A 19,983-nucleotide genomic window follows, 5' to 3' on the forward strand; every position below is an offset into this window, starting at 1 on the left:
AAAAATCATACAATTTAATTTACAAAATAAATTTATAAATTTTTTATTATATTTCAGAATTAAAATGAACAAGATTCAATATTGATACTAAAGTACTCGCTACTATTTCTAAAGGGGCTTATGCACTCCACTCGCTGTCTACTAAACGAGCGTTCGAGCGAGCGGGCGAAGCCTTCCATTTAGTTGCTTCCCCCCTTTTCCCTCACCCTACTCTTCCATTTCCGCTTAAGCTTCCCCGATTTGTGGGATTAATTGATTGGATACCCGAGAACCATAATCTTTCATAGAAACAGCTTCTACGACGATAGAGAGGGGTCAGGTTTGTTTGGCATCTATGCCCCCGGCCCTACAAACATAAAAATTTTATAGAGTTAATTTCTAAGTTAAATATTTTCAGTTTTAAAATTTAAAATATTTAGTTATATTTGGATAGAATTCTATATCATGAATAATCGTTATGTAAAAAAATCCTGATCAATATATATGTCTTATATCTTTTAATAGGAGTATAATATTTTTAATAGGAATTTAATAATGATATAATAATAATAATAATTAAATATAATATATGATGACCAAATTTTGGTAGTCTGGTACTGATATTCCACTGAAACGTGGTTTCGCTTATTAATAAAAGGAGCCCAGATGGAACAAAATAGGATGATGAACCACTAGGGTCTCTCTCTTGGGCGGGGCATCTCAAGTACATGTATCTTTACCGATTAACCAATTTTTAAACGCCGGAGTAGATCCTAAAGAGATACCACTTCCTCATGAATCGGGATCTTTTGGCTCAACTTTATCCCAGTTTTGCTGAGGGAGCAACTCCCTTTTTCACCTTGAATTGGTCAAAATATTCAGACTTTTTTACTTTTAGTGGAGGATTAGATCCAGTAACTGGGGGTCTATGGCTGACCGATATCGCACACCATCATTTAGCTATTGCAATTCTTTTCCTGATAGCAGGTCATATGTATTGGGGCATTGGTCATGGCCTAAAAGATATTTTAGAGGCTCATAAAGGTCCATTTACGGGTCAGGAACATAAAGGCCGAAACTATAGACATACGTCAGATATTTGTTTTAATCTTTAAAACTCATACAATTTAATTTATAAAACAAAACTATAAAATTTCTATCATATTTCAAAATTAAAATAAACAAGATTCGATATTGATACCAAAGAACCAAAAAACTTCGTCATATATTTTTTAATAATAATAATAATTATCATTAAGTGTTTTTCAGAAGATTGCTATAAAGACTAATAAGGTGGTGGTAACACTGACTTGACAAATTGAAACTCAAAGAAAATGAAGTTATTGTCCATATTTCAACATATAATAAAAGAAACGAAACTCTGGACATACGTCAAAATATTTGATATCAAATTACTTTTGAAAGGTTAATTAATTTTGTCAAACTACAATATTATAAACGAACTTGTATATGTTGATCTTGAATATTATTTTCGCAATTTTAAAATCATCAAACAACATAATGATTTTACTAAAATAAAACATATTGTTAGAGTTACGTTCCATAAAGTCCGCATTTATGCCGCAATAAGTACCAGTCATAATATTTTAGTTTAGTCGTAAATAATATCTTTAATTATTCAAATTTATATATAATTTATCATCTTCAGGCAGTTTTAAATATATAATTATCAATTAATCATTAACATTTTTCACAATTAACAATCATTAAGATCATTATTCTACTTATGAGTTATATTTTAGAACATATATAGTGTTTAGTGATTTATAAAATAATTGTTTTATATTTTGATTGCAACGATTATATTGTGGAACATAACCTACAGATTGTCGGATATTTACAAATATTGTAGACTAAAAAAATTAAAATTGAAACGATTAGATTATTTTTAAATAATTTTGGACTCCAATACTCTTATTTTATGAACTCCATAGAACGGGGACTCATATCGTTATGAATTTAAAGTAGGATCAAATTTTAATATATAGAAAGTCTTATATTAAATAATAATAATTTAAATATTATTTAAAAACAATAATATAGTAAGTATAATAAAAATATGATAATGTAATTAAAAAAAGACTTTATTCTTTTAATAAATAACAAATTTTAAAATTTTATTTAAACTTGTGCTTGGCACGGGCTATCAACTAGTATTAAAGAAATGACTTTTTGCTTATAGTAAAGAAGTGGAGTAAAATTGATAAATAAATAAACAATAAAGTGTTTAGAATATAAGCAAAAGTTGTGACAAAGAAAGTAGCATTATCAGCTTCTTAAAAGTGTTTCTATTTTTTTACCCACATGAATAAAAAAAGCAGAAAACAGAAGCACCTTTTGCAAACAAACACCACTTTTATCTCCATGGCTGTCTTCTTTGTTCCTTGCTTATCTTAGCTTAATTTTCATATTTCACTTAACTTTAAATTTGAGATTAATATGTTACATAATAAAATAAAACTAATGACATACAAGAACTTTATGCTATTTATTATACATGTTTCTCCCCCTCTCTCTCCCTTTACAAGAAGTAGCCGCGTTTATTATCTGATCTTTCTGAAAACCCTTAAAAACAAGTAGCGTTTTCATCGAAATGTCACCATGAAAAGTCCCTAACTCTTTTTTTTTATTTCTTTTCTTCGATAATTTTTCGCTTTGGCAAAGAATTTATATCTTTCTATGAGGTTTGGTTTTTTTTTTCTAATATCTAAATTTCCGGAGTTTTGCGGGTTTTTTTTTCCGATTCAAGCGGAGCTAATCGAATTCCTATCATGTGACTTCGACTATATTATCTAATTTTTTTATTTTTCAGTTTACTTTTATTCCGGTCTTTAACTTGTATTTTCAGGTTGTTTTCTCTCCTCGATGAGAGGTTTGCTTTCACTTTTTTATTATAAGCGATGATCTTGATTTGATGAATTTCAGTATGAAATTGTAATAATGATAGCTCCATCAGGAAATGAGGAAGAGGGTGGTTGCTACTTATACTTGTATATATTATTTTTAAAATATCGTTTAACTATCAGTTTACGAAAAGAGACGATAATAATTTATTGTTTCTTTGACTCGATCACGAGTATAGACGCCTATGATTTTTTATTATTAGATTAACAGCTTTATTAAAAAAACTAATAACACGCTATTAATATTAAACAAAATGAATGACACAAATATTGACGCAAAAAGTTGCAATATAAAATAACACCATTGGGTAGATAATAGTCATCCGGTGCATCAAATAATCAAGTAGATGGATACATTTTATTTTAAATTAACATCTTTTAAGTAGATGGATAAAAAATTAACTAAAAAATATTGTTAAAATGTTATACAAAAATTAGAAATATAAATATTTACAATTATTGTTAAAAACTATATTACTATTTTAAATTACTATAAAAGAAATTAATTTCATATAAAATATTACAAAGATGCTATTTGAAACATGTATATTCACTTCAACAAACAAATTTGAAAAACTATTTTAAATAATTAATTAAAAACAAAATACGAAACCTAATTTTAAGAATCAGATAAAATATAAAACCTTAAGAGTTAAACATGAAAAACGAACATGACATGACTAATAAAAAGATAAAAATTAATCTTAAAACTAAAATAAAATCGATTAAAAATCTTGTTTGGAAGTTAGAAATTTGAGATAAAATTAGAGGTTTGGGCCCTTTGGGGTGTTTGAGGTTGCTAATGTTGTTGTTTGATAGTTAGCCGATTGTAATAGAGACGCAGTCTCAAAAGGTTAATTTACAAAAAACTACTTTGAGGAGTTTTTTGAATCAGAGATTTTGGCATGTGTCATAGAAGACTAATAATAAAAATATCTACTCTCGTAACTAGTCAAATATAATTCAATCCGCTGATAGGTAACCCGCTGATTCCTAAACATGATGTATGTAACTACAAAAAACACTTCTAGACCATTATTCTGCAGTACCTCTAAATACATTGGAAGTATAAATTTCCATACTATGTAAAAAATATTCAACCAAACAAAGTAGCTTATCAATGTTCCAAGGAACTTAAAGTTACTTAGCTGGGTTCTTGATAAAAGATGAGTTCTAAGGCGATGATTATAACTTGTGGAGTTTTTCGGTCGAATTCAATTCCCCATGTTAACATGATCTCCTAACAAGTTGCAAGAATGTCCCATAATACCAAGTTGCAAGTTTTTGAAGGCTCTAACAAACTCTTGCTGCATATGCAGATGTGCCAAAATACCATATCTCTTGAAACATATATATGTGAGCCACACAAATTTAAGCTACAAACTATATGGCATAACCAACCTCGCCCCCATACTACATTGTCACACTTTTATTATCTTCTCAATCACTCCCCATGTCCACGTGGCAGCCTAACATTGACTGCTTATCTTCTCCTTCCATATTCAGCTAGCACTTTTAGTATCCCATACTCAATAACACTTCTTGTATATCATTCTCCTCTGCATAAAATTTTCAAGTTGAGTTATCAAGAATATACTTAACAATGGAGGCTGCTAATATTACATGTTGTGCACGTGGGACCCTTCTTTCGAGCGTTGCTTCGCAACATTCGACTACTTCGCTGGCCTCTCCTCGTTCCATTTCTGCATCTTACACATCCAAGGTACTTATTTTTACATGTATTTAGTACATATGTTGTAACTTGTGACATAAGATGGTATGACAATATGAAGTTAAATATTTTGAGTTTGCAGTGTTTAAAATCAAGCTCACTGTTTGGGGAATCCTTGAGGACTATGCCAAGATCATCACTCAAGGTTTCCAAGTCTAAGAAGTCTTCCACCCTTGTGACAAAATGCGAAATTGGTGACAGTTTGGTAAGTGTTTCAGTTCCTTATTTTCATATACACCCGCAACAGTAAGATGTACGGAGACCTTAACTCTACTCAGAGGACTAAATATAATGTTTTTGTAAACAATATCATAATCATGGGGCAACAATAATATCCCTCCATATCGAATTTTGTTAATTGTGTTCTTTAATAAAAAAAAATCAGAAATTTGGGTTAATTGCGCCTTGCAAGACATTCATTTAAGACAAATAGAGGGACTTTGCACTTGTGAAATTAAATGCACCCTTGACAAAAAGCACTTGAAATATATCACTTAGAGCAAGTCCAAGAGATGCCCTATCTCATGTCCTAAGTTATAATTTAGGGCAATTGACGAAAAAACTTGATCCAACAATGTCCTAGTGATGCCCTATATCACTAGGACAACCTCCCCAAGCCCTATTTTTGGGGCACATCTCTCCTTGCCCTATTCTATATTTTATTATAAATTCTCATCAACACTCTCTTTCTCTCTCTACTTTTATAGTATGCTTTAATGATGAAAGAGAGTTTTTAATAATAAAATATTAGACATATTGTGAGAATAAGGCACATTGTTGGAGTTCAAATTACTAAAGTATGTCCTAAATTACTAGGACATGATATTTTATATTATATTTGGGGCTTGAACTAGGACACTCTTGGACTTGCTCTTAGGATGTTGAAGCTGAGGGAGCCTTAAATTATAAGGCCTCTGCCTCTAGGGCAATGTTTTTGTGGTTTGACATTTTCACTTATGAGTAAACATTGTGGATGTTGGTGGCTCAAATTATAAGAGGTGAAAGTGAATTACAAATTCAGTCAGAGAAAATGCCAACATGATTTAACTTGGCAAAATGTATATTGCTGACTCGATTTCTTTGAAAACAGGAAGAATTTTTATCAAAGGCAACAGAGGACAAGGGGTTGATCAGATTGATGATGTGCATGGGAGAAGCAATTAGGACCATTGCCTTCAAAGTAAGAACAGCTTCTTGTGGAGGAACCGCGTGTGTCAACTCTTTTGGAGACGAGCAGCTTGCAGTTGACATGCTTGCTGACAAACTCCTGTTTGAGGTAAGATCCTTAACTAGAAGTGACTTCTTTACCTAAATCCTGTTACCCTTCTGTTTCTCCACATTGCATTGTTAATGATTTTTAAACATATTTGCAAGACTACGAACTTTCTTACAAGAATAAGATTATTGTCGCTTCATTATGATCATGAACAATTTACACATTGTTATACACTTTTTGCAAGTTTTTGATTCTAAAATAAAATTCCAACAACTTCTCTTAAAGAAGGCAGCACTGAATAATAATTTATTAATTACTCTCTTTGTGTTTAATTATGTAGGCCTTGACGTACTCCCATTTCTGCAAATATGCTTGCTCTGAGGAAGTCCCTGAGCTTCAAGATATGGGAGGTCCAGCTGAAGGTTAGGATCTTATCAATTAAAAGTTAAATTATATATAAGATAGCTACTAATATGGGTGCTGTTATAAATTACAAACAGGAGGGTTTAGTGTTGCTTTTGATCCACTTGATGGCTCTAGTATTGTGGACACAAATTTCACTGTGGGCACCATCTTTGGTGTGTGGCCTGGAGATAAACTAACAGGGGTAACAGGAAGAGATCAAGTTGCAGCAGCCATGGGAATCTATGGACCTCGAACTACATATGTGATCGCTCTCAAAGACTGTCCTGGAACCCATGAGTTCCTTCTCCTTGACGAAGGTGGGACCAAAGACCTTAATATGCTGTGCAGAACTACCTAGTTATTATATAAGTCATATATGAAATAATGGATTTTTATACATCAGGAAAATGGCAACATGTCAAAGACACAACTGAGATTTCAGAAGGGAAGATGTTTTCTCCTGGAAATTTGAGAGCCACATTTGACAACCCTGATTACAAAAATGTAAGCTCTTTTGATTTTATAGAGAATCTAATTTTGATTTCTTTGGTAATCATACTTGGAATCACATTTTAAGTTCTCTTCTTGCCAAAACAGCTAATCGACTACTATGTCAAAGAGAAATACACACTGAGATACACCGGTGGAATGGTGCCTGATGTTAACCAGGTATTTCCAATCTTTTTTTAGATGAATAAGCCAATTTACTTCTGCACCATCAGATTATCTTAACAGGTACTAATAAACGGAAAACCCACTGGTAAAGCTTACATTTGTTTCCTCTAACATTTGCAGATTATTGTGAAAGAAAAGGGAGTGTTCACAAATGTTATCTCTCCAACAACTAAGGCTAAGCTAAGACTGCTATTCGAGGTGGCTCCTTTGGGGCTCTTGGTTGAGCAAGCTGGGGGATACAGTAGTGATGGCACACAGTCTGTGCTAGATAAAGTGATAGTTAATCTTGATGACAGGACTCAAGTAGCTTATGGATCCCTGAACGAGATTATAAGATTTGAAGAAACTCTATACGGATCTTCCAGGCTGAAGAAAGGTGTGCCAGTAGGCGCTTCTGCTTAAACAATTCTACTCAACACATATGCTATCCTTCTAGTAGAATAGCACTACAGTGCATCCTACTCAAGTTCGTAGATTGTGGAGATCAGCTACCAGCTTATTATAACAAGTTTAAGTGTGTTATAAGAAGAGGTCAAATGTCTTGGTCGCTGTACTTTGCGTGAGATTGTTGTTTATCTGCTTTTAAAGTACAAGAAAGAGGAATTTTAAATTTTTTATATATACTAATTATAATGCTCATGATCTCTAGTATTCATACTTCTCTCAATCTCTCCTCAGCAATTTTATTCTAGTTATGATAATAATACACTAACTGGTTTACTGAGAAGAACACACCTATTTATGTTAAAGACAAGTGTTTTGACAGTAAAGAACTGGATCCTAATATACTTTCTATACTCGGACTTCTGTTTGTATGAATATATTGATCCAAAATATATGACAGGGATGTTTTGAAACATCGTAGTAGTCTAAAACGATACCTAGGAGTCATCTCCCCTGACCTCTGATCAGAGTTGTCTAGGAAAATGCCAAATCACATTGTTTTACCTTGGATACCTTCACAAGACTGATAATAAGTTTTATTAAATATTGTTTACCTGTTTGGGAAGAAAGTGAAGATACTTTGAGGGTTAATATTAATTCTGATGGAGGTGGAAACCCTAGTAGATATTGCACGCAGAGAAAAGGAATTCACAGATTAGTCTGCAGACGAAGATACTGTCAACCGACAAGAAACTTATAGGAAATGGTATGAACATTGTATTTTCATATTATTTGATTTTAATTATTATGGTATTCTCTTGTAGCCATTTTACAGTTAATGCTTCACACAGGAACCTATTACAGGAAACAAAAAATGGCAAGGATCAGTTGGAGGCATAGTTGATGCACCAATTGATAAAGTCTGGAATCTGGTATCCCAGACAAATAGACTGCCAGAATGGATGCCAATGATCGAAAGATGCACTGGCTTGGATGGACACGATGATGCCCCAGGTTACATTCGTCTAGTTTCTGGCTTTATGTTTCCGCAAGAAGATGGAGACAGATCATGGATAAAAGAAAAGCTGGTCTCCATGGAGCCATTATCACATACCTACACATACAAAATGCTGGCAAGCAATGTAGGCTTAGATGGATCCGTCAATACATTAAAACTTCTAGATTATGGAGATGGTTGTACATTAGTTAGCTGGTCATATGAGATAAATCCTCTAGAAGGTGCATGTGAGGATAATCTTATAGATTTTCTCGGCTTTCTCTATAAATCGTGTATCAATAGGATCCAGGCTGCTTTAGATGCTTCATCACAAAAAGTTGTTTAGTTTTAGCATGTCCTAACTATACTGAAGAAAATGACGATCATGAAGCAATGATGTTTTAGTATTATTCCTCATTTGAATCTCTGTTGTGTAAAAACTAAGGCTTCCATGTAGTGCATAACATTGTATTTTATGCACCATTGATAAATACATGTAACTTAGTTGTGTTAGGTATTGCATACTTGTCATTTTGTGAGATATATGCAGACTTCTAAACTTAATTTTGATACGTTAGCAATGTTCCACATCTGCATAGATCAAAAATTGAGTGCCCTCATGTAAATCTGGAATTATGCATTCTTCATAAGATCCTGAACCTTTGCGTAATAAGTAGCAACTTAGGAAACAAAATTATCTGGCATAGCAAAAGTAATTGATGTTAGAACAAAGCATAAGATAATTCACTATGATTCAATGAAAATAAAGCCTCAGAACCTAAAAGATGAATAGATATGCAGTTGAGACATATATTTCAGATAGCCCTGGTCTAACATCAGTTTCAGTCAACTGATAACAGCAAGGACCTTATTAGCTTACTTCAAACCTCTTGCAGAGAGACATGTAACTACATTATGTAATATGTAAGGAAGCTTATAAGGATGCATGGCTGTATACTCTTGCTCACCTAACCAACTAAAATGACATTCCCTCTCGGACTATTAAATCCCTCCTCACTTCTAGCTGCAGGGTTCAAATCACACACATTACATAAAAAGTGTGGAAAAATAATAATATCAAGAACTACATATTACAAGCTAATACACAATGGCATATAGGTTTAGCATGATTCTAATATTTCTGGCAGCTGTCCTCTTTCCAGCACCAGTTGAATCTGCTGTTCGTCACTACAAGTTCAATGTAAGTCCACTGTTCTGTTCTTGCTAGTCATCTATTCACGTCTTCAGTTTTAAGATTGTATAAATGTTTAGTTATTTAAGTATGCTTCACAATGCTAGGTTGTGATGACAAATGTAACAAAACTTTGTGCAACGAAGTCCATTGTTACAGTCAATGGGAAGTTTCCAGGGCCTCCGATTTATGCAAGGGAAGGCGATACAGTGATTGTCAAAGTTATCAACAATGTTCAGTACAATGTGACAATTCACTGGTAAGGCCTCACTACTATCTGTTCAAAATAAACATTAAGATTTAATCTTCAACTCATTGATTGGTATAACTAAAGATTTGTAATCATTCAGGCATGGCGTGCGGCAGCTGAGAACAGGTTGGGCTGATGGACCTGGATACATCACACAATGCCCGATACAGACGGGGCAGAGCTACGTTTACAACTTCACCCTCACAGGACAAAGAGGGACATTACTTTGGCATGCACATATTTCTTGGCTTAGGGCAACTCTACATGGTGCAATTGTTATATTGCCTAAGAAGAAAGTTCCTTACCCATTTCCAAAACCTCACAAGGAAAAAGTCATCATTTTAGGTGCATATGCAAAAATTACAAGTACCCTTGTCTTTGAATGTTTTAAATTTTGCTTATAACTAAGTTTCTGTCATGAGGTTCTTCCTTGCACTGTTATAGTACATACAGAGCTGATTTATTCAAAAGTACAGTGAACACTAGCTTAAAAGTCCTAAAAACTCTCTTTCTTTAATTGAGTATGTAGGGGAGTGGTGGAAATCAGACGTCGAAACTGTGATCAACCAGGCCATGCAGACGGGTCTGCCACCGAATTTATCTGATGCACATACCATTAACGGACGTCCAGGACCTGCTCCTAATTGCTCTTTGTCTTCAGGTACTTCATGCCTTGTACATAAGCTCTTTTTATAATTTACTCTTTATATAACAAGCCTTTGGAGAAGGGCAAAAAAAATCCATTTCTGCTAAACCTGAAAGAAATAAGAATTATTGAATTAATACCAAGAATTCTGTTCAGGATATACACTAAACGTTAAGAGTGGCAAGACATATTTGTTGCGCATCATCAACGCTGCTTTAAACGATGATCTCTTCTTCAAGATTGCCAACCACAATCTAACTGTTGTTGACGTAGATGCCTGTTACACAAAACCAATCAAAACAGACATTATTTTCATAGCTCCAGGCCAGACCACAAATGCTCTTCTAACAGCAGATCAAGCCCCTGGAAAATACTCAATAGCTATTTCACCTTTTATGGACACTGTGGTCCCTGTTGACAACATGATCTCCACGGGTGCTGTACGTTACAAAGGTCTTCCTCCATTTCCTAAAACAACCCTTACTGCAATGCCTCCCAAAAATGCCACCCCAGTGGTGAAATCATACCTAAATTCTCTACGTAGCCTCAACTCGAAACAGTTCCCTAGTAAAGTCCCTCTGGATATTGATCATTCCTTGTTTTTGACTATCGGTGTTGGGATGAATCCCTGTGCTACATGTGTTAATGGAACAAAATCTGTGGGAGATATCAACAATATTACTTTTGTAATGCCTACTACTGCTATACTTCAAGCTCATTATTATGGCATTGGAGGTGTTTTTACTGATGATTTCCCTGGAAATCCACCAATGCCTTTTAATTATACGGGGAGTGTACCAACTAATATGCAGACTATGAACGGGACTAAAGTTTACAGAGTAGCATACAATTCTACAGTTCAAGTTGTGTTACAGGGTACATCTTTTATAGCACCTGAGAGTCATCCAACACATCTGCATGGTCATAATTTCTATACTGTTGGAAGTGGTTCGGGTAATTATGATCCCGAAAAGGACCCCAAATCATTTAACCTTGTTGATCCTGTCGAGAGAAATACTATGAGTGTACCTACTGCTGGATGGATTGCTATCAGATTTCTGGCCGATAATCCAGGTAATTTAATTAAATATAACACAAAGCAACTATTTCATGTTGATTTTTTTCTTTTTACAAGCGAATTCATTTGTTACAGGTGTGTGGTTTCTGCATTGTCATCTGGAAGTGCACACATCCTGGGGCTTAAAGATGGCGTTTCTGGTGGATGATGGTGAAGGGCCAACGCAGTCTCTTCCACCGCCTCCAAGTGACCTCCCAAAATGTTAAGAGGATTAGATTAGGAATTCGACATGGGAAAAGAATCAGGGGGATTGTTGCTTGTGAATTAATGCAGAGATTCAGACAAAAATTGATGATTGAACAAACATGTGTGTGTGATGTTTGCACAAGAGGAAATAAAATAGCTCCAAGAATAGATGGTAAAAGTTTCATTTTATGTGATTTATTTCAGTGTTGAAGGGACTTTTAAATTTGAATGTGAATTTGTTACTCAGGGTCTGAATGTAAGGGTTGTGTTGAAGATACAGAGTCATTTCTTTTTCATTCTGGTTCTTGATTTCATGCCCCTTTATACAAGTTGGTTTTAGTATAATGCAGCTGCAAGCCTGCAACTGAGAAATTAAGAGTTAAATTCAAAGTTGTGGCCAAACTTTACACTGATTTTCAAAACGATGGTCAGATTTCCAAATTTTCAAAAACGTGGCCCAACTTTAGCTCCGCTTTTTAAAAGAGTGGCTGCCGTTAAAGAAACGTTAAAAACTTAACGTTAACTATTTTTAAGGGGTATATAGGTCTAATCCTTATAAAATGTACATATTCTAAACCCTAATTAAACCCTAATTAAGAAGAAGAAGCGTCGGAAATCGCGAGCAACGTGGCTGTGTTTTGCCCAGGCGAGAGAGAGGGGGAGAGAGAGAGAGAGGGAGAAGGCTGATGGTGGATTCCGGCGAGAGGACCGGCGGAGAAGAGGCAGCGGCAGCGGCCCGCGGTGGCCGGAAGTGATCATTTGAACTGCTCAACCTGAAAGATCCCAACTCATTCTCTAGTTGGTAACAAGAACCCGATGAGTTTCCAAAGAAAATCCCCAAGCAAGAACATTGTTCTGAGCACAGATCTTGACAAGAGGTCAGATCCACATCATACTTAATAGGTGCAATGAAATCAGTAGCGAAGTAATCGGTGCCATAACAAAGCCTCAAATATGATATTAATGAAGACGAATTCAACTTACTGCCGTTTCTAGTTGAATTGCAAGAAACCAGCAAAGAATAAGAAGCATCACTTGGCACACAATCAGTAGTTTTCGAAGATCCAGCTTTAAAGTTAGACGGACATGAACATAGAGGAGCCCCTGATTGAGAATCATCTGTGCATAAGCCTACACTCCCACAGATAAAGCAAAATCTGTGTTTCTATCAGCAGTAGAATAGCCACTGACCATGAATTGGCCTGACACATCCAACTTGATAATTCTGAACCCATTTTTACCCCTGTTTTCGATAGTCCCGTTAGTGGTTTTTAATGGCAGCCACTCTTTTAAAAAGCGGAGTTAAAGTTTGGCCACTTTTTTGAAAATTTGGAAGTCTAGCCACTTTTTTGAAAATCGGTGTAAAGTTTGGCCACAACTCTAAAGTTTACTCGAGAAATTAATTAGCATAAATTATGTATGTTCTGGCAACTTCCATTAAAAATAATACAAGTACTAAGAAATAAATGTAGCTCCATGCCTCCATATTCATTCTCCAATTTATCATTGCAAGTGAATAGGTATTAATCGATGGAAGGTGGATAAACATTTCTGTATAGGATATTTAGAGTTGTTTTAAGCACGGTAAGTATGTTGTGGCAATCAACTTATCCAAAGTGTTGTTCTTGATTCATTCTCCAATAGTTATCTCCTTTCGTGTCATACTAAGAAATGAATGTAGCGCCATTTTCATTCTCCAGACGTTTGGTTCATGATTAATGAGTTCGGTTAACAGGAATTGGAATCTCAAATTCATGTTGGTGTTTGGATTAGTAATTTTGTGACATGGAATGGAAACTCCAATCCCACTTGAAGGGTAAATCATTCCTTACACTCCTCTGGGATACTTGTTCCTATATCCCTCATTCTCATTCTCGATCCTCATTCTCATTCACTATCCAAACGCCCCCAAGAATACTAGCATGCATGATTTACATTTTATCCTTGCAAGTGGATCGGTATGAATCAATGGAAGGTGGATAAACATTTCCGCATAAGATATTTAGAGTTGGTTTAAGCGCGGTAAGTATGTTGTAGCAATTGCGAACCTTGGTACTCACTTGGGACTTGAAACTTGGACTCACTTATCCAAACTACTGTTGTTCGCCAGCAAAACCTATACAGAAAATGAGAAAATCAGGCGCCAGTTATATTCAAGATCTTGTTACAAATAATTTAGCAGTAGCTAATTCATCGGGAAAGGGTGAGTAGAGATTTTTTATGAAGAAATAATGACACACTCTGGGGCAAGGGCTAGCTAGACAGCCTGAGTCTGCATTCCAATAACTCTGCATCTTTTGCTTTTTTTCTCCAGTTCAATCACATGAAGATGTATCCTTGCAGGACCACTCATACCATTTTCATATTCTATTTTTAGATTCCTCGGAGCTAAGGGCTTCAATATCATAACTCTGCCCCTACTAGATTCACAATATTTATATTTATATATAAATTTGATTTTACACGAAACACGACACGAAAACGAAGGTACACGACACGAAAATACACGAACGCTAAACGGGATGGTTTTTTGTTTGGTATTTGAGTACACGACACGAACGACACGAAAACTAAGGTACAAGACACGAAAATACACGAACGCTAAACGGGATGATTTTGTGTTTGGTATTTGAGTACACGACACGAAAGGTACACGATCCTCACGAATTGTCAGGTCTACTTAAAAGTTAAAACTGTCTGTTTTAGAGAAACTGAGGTCTGAGGTGGTAGTTAAACAGAACCTAATTTCTTTTCGCAAATCTTAACATCATTCGAACTTGACAACTTTTTGTACGACTACTACTTTAATTATTCAACTTGCGCACTCACTTTAATTAGTTTGTAATTAAGTTACCGACAATCTAACCGCATTCATTAACCTGGCATCTTAGGTATCTTGTCCTTTGTCCAAGAACCTTAAAAGAATCTAATAATATCCCTCTGCACTAACCTCACTTTAATTACATCTAAAATTTTCGACTGAAATACAATTCCTGACCTAAAAAATTTAGTTCCAGTTCAATTAATAGTTTTTTTTTCAAGTTAAGTATCAACCCGATACTATATAGCACAGTTTCAAATCTACCACTCATAATTTCGAGATCTCAAATTAGTCATTTTTCATACAAAATTGTTGATTTTCGGTGATAAGTTTGAAATTTTCTGACGGAAAGTAGTCAATTTGAGACTCCAATTTTATTGATGACAAATTTTATAAAAAATTTGCTAACTCCATGATGGATGTTTTTGAGCCTATTGACTGAAAAAAATGTCACATGTCTCCAAAACCAGGGATAAGTGGATAACCTCAAACTGCACATATGCCGACTACTACGTGTACAAACCGTTTTGCAGGCATTGCCATATGCCTTATCAGACTTATCAACAGCTACTTAATCCAAAGAGTTGCATTTCAAACTTGCCCCTTTAGTCTATTTTGTTACTTTGTTAATTAGATTATTAAACTACACTTAGACTCCATTAAACACGTTTTCATTTTTTTTGTTTTTCTTTTTGAGACATTGGATGATCATGAAGATCACAATAGAATAAATATCCAAATCGGTTTAAAAAATGATCACATACTGTGTTTTTCTTGTATTCCCGGTAAATTTATTGTGCAAATCTCGCAAATTTTATGTTGAAAATTAGTATATCCGTGGAAAATGTTGTGCAATCCTCTTATCGACAGTATTATTCGATTTAAAAGTTTTCCAGGGACCTAAATATTACAAATTCATTCCATGTAGCCACAAATAAAGATTGATTGTACATGTCAGAGAAGAAAAATCAAATCTTTTCTGATAATGATAAAAAAGAAGTTGGGAAATTACTGTATGAAATGAAGCACAAGAGTAAATAGCTACAGCCATAGCTTTTGAGTCTACTGTTTTCACCTTTAAAAAGTAGTGAATTGCCAAAAGATGATCCAGTGGCAATCAAAACTTTTGCATAAGCTGACATAATAAAGAATCTTGATATTTTTTTACACAGTGCAAGAGCAGCCAGGCCCTTTTTCTTTACCTATCTAGTATCTATACTATAAGAACAAATGCATATTCACTTATCATAATATTCTTCATCTGTAATAACCATTGCCTCAACATTTTTTCATGTCTCCTTTTCTGTTTCTAATTTTACTTTCATTTGGGTTCATTCATGACCAAGTTCTTCAAGTATTGTCACACACCTTGTAATTTTTGTAGCTTAATCTAGTGTTAAGAAAGAAGATTACCCTTTAAATTTCTTGTTTTTCTAGCATAATCAGTTTTTTTTCCTATCTAATGGCCTTTGGCCCATCTCATAAAATTTTCGCCATAGATTTTAAGTTTTAGTTCTTTCTTAGCCAGTTTGTACTTTGTATCTTAGCATTGATAGTAGTGTTTAAAGGTTTGTAGTTGAGTTGGTAAGAGACAGTTTCCTGATTAGCCAATTCTAATAAGGTTTGTAGTTCAAGTTTTTGGATTTTTACTTATGTTCTTGATAATATTGAGCATTTACACTTTACTGTAATTTATGCATTCTTGGTGTTTGTTATGTTACTTTGAGTGTGTTGGAGTACTAATTGTTGTGGATATTGTGCCAACTTCAGGAGTTTGCATTGCTATAAATAAAAGATTGAGCTTTGCAAGTTATGGAAACATTGTATCCAGCTTCACATACTTTCAGCTCAAGTTACTTGATGCAAGATTGCAAGAGCACAATTTGGACTAAAGAAGAGAACAAGAAGTTTGAAAGTGCTCTTGCATTGTTTGATAAGGACACCCCGGATCGATGGATAAAAGTTGCAGACATGATTCCTGGGAAATCAGTTTTAGATGTGATGAAACAGTATCAGAATTTGGTAGCTGATATTACTGATATAGAAGCTGGTTTAGTCCCCCTCCCAGGATACCTGGCTTCTTCCTGCACACTGGAATTGATGAAGAATGGCGAGTTTAACGGGTTTAAAAAACGCCCTATGGGATGTAGATCCTCTGATCAGGAGAAGAAGAAAGGCGTTCCTTGGACCGAGGATGAGCACAGGTAAACAACAATGTCATCTGTGTAAATTGTCCACATATAGTGAATACATTTTCTAGGAGCTGATATGTTTGGTGATGAATTGCTGAATAGTTCAAGAATGTTATGAATATTATTGACCTTATGAATGTATACCTGGAAACATCAAATTTTAGCATGTAACATGCCTTAGATTATACTTTGCTCAATGCAGTTCTTTTTTTGTTAATGGTTACTTGGATGGACTAAATTTTAGGCGGTTCTTGATGGGGCTCCAGAAGCATGGTAAAGGGGATTGGAGGAACATTTCGCGTGATTTTGTAGTTACGAAGACATCAACTCAAGTGGCAAGTCATGCTCAGAAATATTACTTGAGACAGCAGCTTGCAGAAGGTAAAGAAAAGAGGAGGCCTAGCATCCATGACATCACGACGGTCCATCTTACAAGTGATGCTCAATCCGACAATCACAAATTCGCCTCTCATGACAAGTCTGCCTTGATTCCATTGCCGGAAAAGTGCATTACAGCACCGAAAATGTTTCTTGACTGGAACCACTTGGATAATGGCTCAATCCTGGACTGCAGCTCGACGTATAATGACCTATGTGTGCCATATTCGCAGGAGAGTGCTCTGCGTGATTTTAAAGTTCAGAAGGGTGGCGCCCGTGTAGCTGACTTCGGGCTTCTGGATTTAGGATTTCAGTTCCAGTCAACCAAATATCAGATTTGGTGAAGAGAGCGCGATATCAATAGTCAAGCAGTTGATTAAAATGCAAAAGATCTTATGTCAGTTATCTTACAAGTACTTTTTACAAGACTAGAAATGGATTCAGTTCAAGCTGTGGTAGCTTTAATTTGTTATGAGACTATTGAATGTGTGTATATATAAATTTCTACTTACTCACAATTGCTTTTATCTGAGTCCAAAAGTCTGCAATATTACAACATGTTGAATCTTGTAAAAATTAATCACTACCAGCAAGTCTGTTAAAAGAAATCACGTTTAAAAATGGTTCATTTGCCTTTATCATCTGATCAATAATGATAAAATTTGACATTCAGTTGTAAAGCTTCCCTAACAAACTCTACCGAGACATCTGTGAATCAGATCACTGAGGTTCAACTCCTCGCTTTAAGTTCATTAAAAGATCACTCATTCGCTTGAACTGAACTCGCACTAACTTGAGTGCTTGTCAGTATCCACATTTTGAACGTGTGTCTTGCGCGTCTGAGGGAGAGGGACCTCTCTTAACAAAGCTCACCATCTCTCATGATTTGACTATGTAGGAAACATAAATATTTAAGAGAACAAAGAATCTAGTGCAATCCCTGACTGTTTCGACAGATTATTGCACTCAAATCTAGCATAAATTTCGGTGCCAGAACTATGAACTTGTAATGTGATGGAATGTACAGAAGTAAAAACAACAAGTCTGCAGTGCTTAAGGAAAGTGGAGATATCACTATCTCAGTAGTTGGCATTCCACAATGCAAACCAGAGCTGCTTTTAAGTACTGTAATTGTTCATTTTTAGTTGACATAAAATAGTGGCTGCTACTGCTAGTGGCACCATTAGTGGCCCAACCAAATATGTGTATCGCATATATATCATCTGTAAGCCACACATTAGGCAATATAATTATACTTCTTATGGTTGCATGAACTACTTTCTTTTTACCCTTGTTTATGTCTTTAACTTTCTACAAGTTGAACTAGAAATCACTTTCCCACAGTTCTGGTGTAATTCTCATCAACTCCTTGAGGTGGAATATGATTGTATACCTTGTCAAAAAGTGCCAATAAATTAACCCCTCCTCTGGTTCTCAGAGTTTGGTTCATCTATCTTCTAAAAAAAGGCCCTAAACACCACATTCATACAGGTTCTGTGCAAATTCGCGATTACCAAGTTCATTTCTGAATGAAAAGCATGTCCAACATCCGTATCATAAGCCCCGCATGCTGTAATATTGTTGACTAGAGATTTGAATCTTGATAGTTTGGACAGATAGATTTAGAAATGTGGTTGGAGCCGACACATACCAAATTCAGCGTACTAGATGAGTTAGAAAGCACTTTTGAGTGGAGATGATCATAAAAGAATACAGGAGTACAAACAATCTAATGACAAGAGTTTGGTTTAACTTTCACTAGCCAGTTAAGACTGAGACTATCAGTCCAACAGTTTAGTCATCATCTATTATATACTTATATTATATACTTATATATAATAAGCGTAAGGGAGATAATTTGGTCGCATGGTCCTATCGTCCAAAAAGCTTATCATCATCGTATATTGAACAAATAAGCACCGTTAGATTAGAACAAAATTAAATCTATTTGCATGTTTGTAATTCCTTTTTTAATCCAAAACAAATTCTGTCTTTCATGTGTTTTTGGTTTTTTTTAATCCAAAATACATACTTCCTACAAATTTTAATTGTAGAATCTTATAAATCACATCGTCACAAAATTATTTTTATCCCATTGGATCGCATATTGAACAAATAAGCACCGTTAGATTAGAATAAAATTAACTTCTGTTTCATAAAACAACTGATATTTACTTGCATGTTTATAATTCTTTTTCTGAATCCAAAACAAATTCTGTATTTCACGTGTTTATGATTTTTTTTAATCCAAAATAAATATTTTCTACCAATTTTATTTGTAGAATCATATAAATCGCACCGTCACAAAATTATTTTTATCTAATATATTTTAAAATTAATAAGCCCGATTTATGTGAGGAACGAATACAAATTTTTTTTATTAATCCAAAACAAATTCTACCATCTTATTGCATGTTTATGATTCATCTTCTTAATTCAAAACAAATTGTGTTTATCAATTTTAATCTCGAACCATTAAAAATTTTAGAAAAATATTTAAATCACATTATAATAATTCTAATATAAAATACATTTATAAATATAATCTAATAGGAGTTGGCGTCACATATTCTACTTAAAATAATTTCAAATTTGATAGAAAGAATTTAATAGTTTGGCATGATACATATAATTTTAATTTATTATTTATAAATTAAATTTTTTCACACCATTTAAAATATATTATATACTTATATATACTTATAATCTATTATATACTTATATATATAATATAATAAGCGTAAAGGAGATAATTTGGTCGCATGGTCCTATGGTCCAAAAGCTCATATTGAACAAATAAACACCGTTAAATTAGAACAAAATTAAATTATGTTCTATAATGAAACTGACATCTACTTGATTATAATTCCTTTTCTGAATTCAAAACAAATTCTGTATTTCATGTGTTTTTGATTTTTTTTAATCCAA

At 34.3% G+C, this 19,983-nt stretch overlaps 3 protein-coding genes across 4 annotated transcripts; all 3 read left to right on the top strand.

Moving 5' to 3' along the window:
* The first annotated feature begins 4,281 nt into the window (after positions 1-4,281).
* Positions 4,282-7,575, top strand: LOC108215292 (sedoheptulose-1,7-bisphosphatase, chloroplastic). Its single transcript, XM_017387723.2, has 8 exons — positions 4,282-4,626; positions 4,718-4,840; positions 5,726-5,911; positions 6,192-6,273; positions 6,352-6,573; positions 6,660-6,760; positions 6,854-6,925; positions 7,052-7,575. Exons 1-8 carry the CDS (start codon positions 4,507-4,509, stop codon positions 7,331-7,333), a joined length of 1,188 nt encoding a protein of 395 aa, XP_017243212.1. The 5' UTR covers positions 4,282-4,506; the 3' UTR covers positions 7,334-7,575.
* A 1,771-nt stretch (positions 7,576-9,346) lies between these two features.
* Positions 9,347-11,960, top strand: LOC108211340 (laccase-22). The gene is made up of 6 exons (XM_017382912.2): positions 9,347-9,513; positions 9,612-9,763; positions 9,855-10,099; positions 10,284-10,415; positions 10,557-11,474; positions 11,554-11,960. Exons 1-6 carry the CDS (start codon positions 9,421-9,423, stop codon positions 11,682-11,684), a joined length of 1,671 nt encoding a protein of 556 aa, XP_017238401.1. The 5' UTR covers positions 9,347-9,420; the 3' UTR covers positions 11,685-11,960.
* A 3,675-nt stretch (positions 11,961-15,635) lies between these two features.
* LOC108210874 (transcription factor DIVARICATA) lies at positions 15,636-17,582 on the top strand. Of its 2 annotated transcripts, XM_017382323.2 has the most exons (3): positions 15,636-16,106; positions 16,256-16,689; positions 16,922-17,582. In XM_017382323.2, the coding sequence occupies exons 2-3, from the start codon at positions 16,298-16,300 to the stop codon at positions 17,397-17,399; spliced, it is 870 nt and encodes a 289-aa protein (XP_017237812.1). In that variant the 5' UTR covers positions 15,636-16,106; positions 16,256-16,297; the 3' UTR covers positions 17,400-17,582. The 2 variants fall into 2 exon arrangements, with proteins under 2 accessions (XP_017237812.1, XP_017237813.1); XM_017382324.2 differs by lacking the exon at positions 15,636-16,106 and having other exon boundaries at positions 16,167-16,689.
* Positions 17,583-19,983: the final 2,401 nt, after the last annotated feature.

This window comes from Daucus carota, chromosome 3 (genome assembly GCF_001625215.2).
Source record: "Daucus carota subsp. sativus chromosome 3, DH1 v3.0, whole genome shotgun sequence".
NCBI classification, from domain to species: Eukaryota; Viridiplantae; Streptophyta; class Magnoliopsida; order Apiales; family Apiaceae; genus Daucus; species Daucus carota.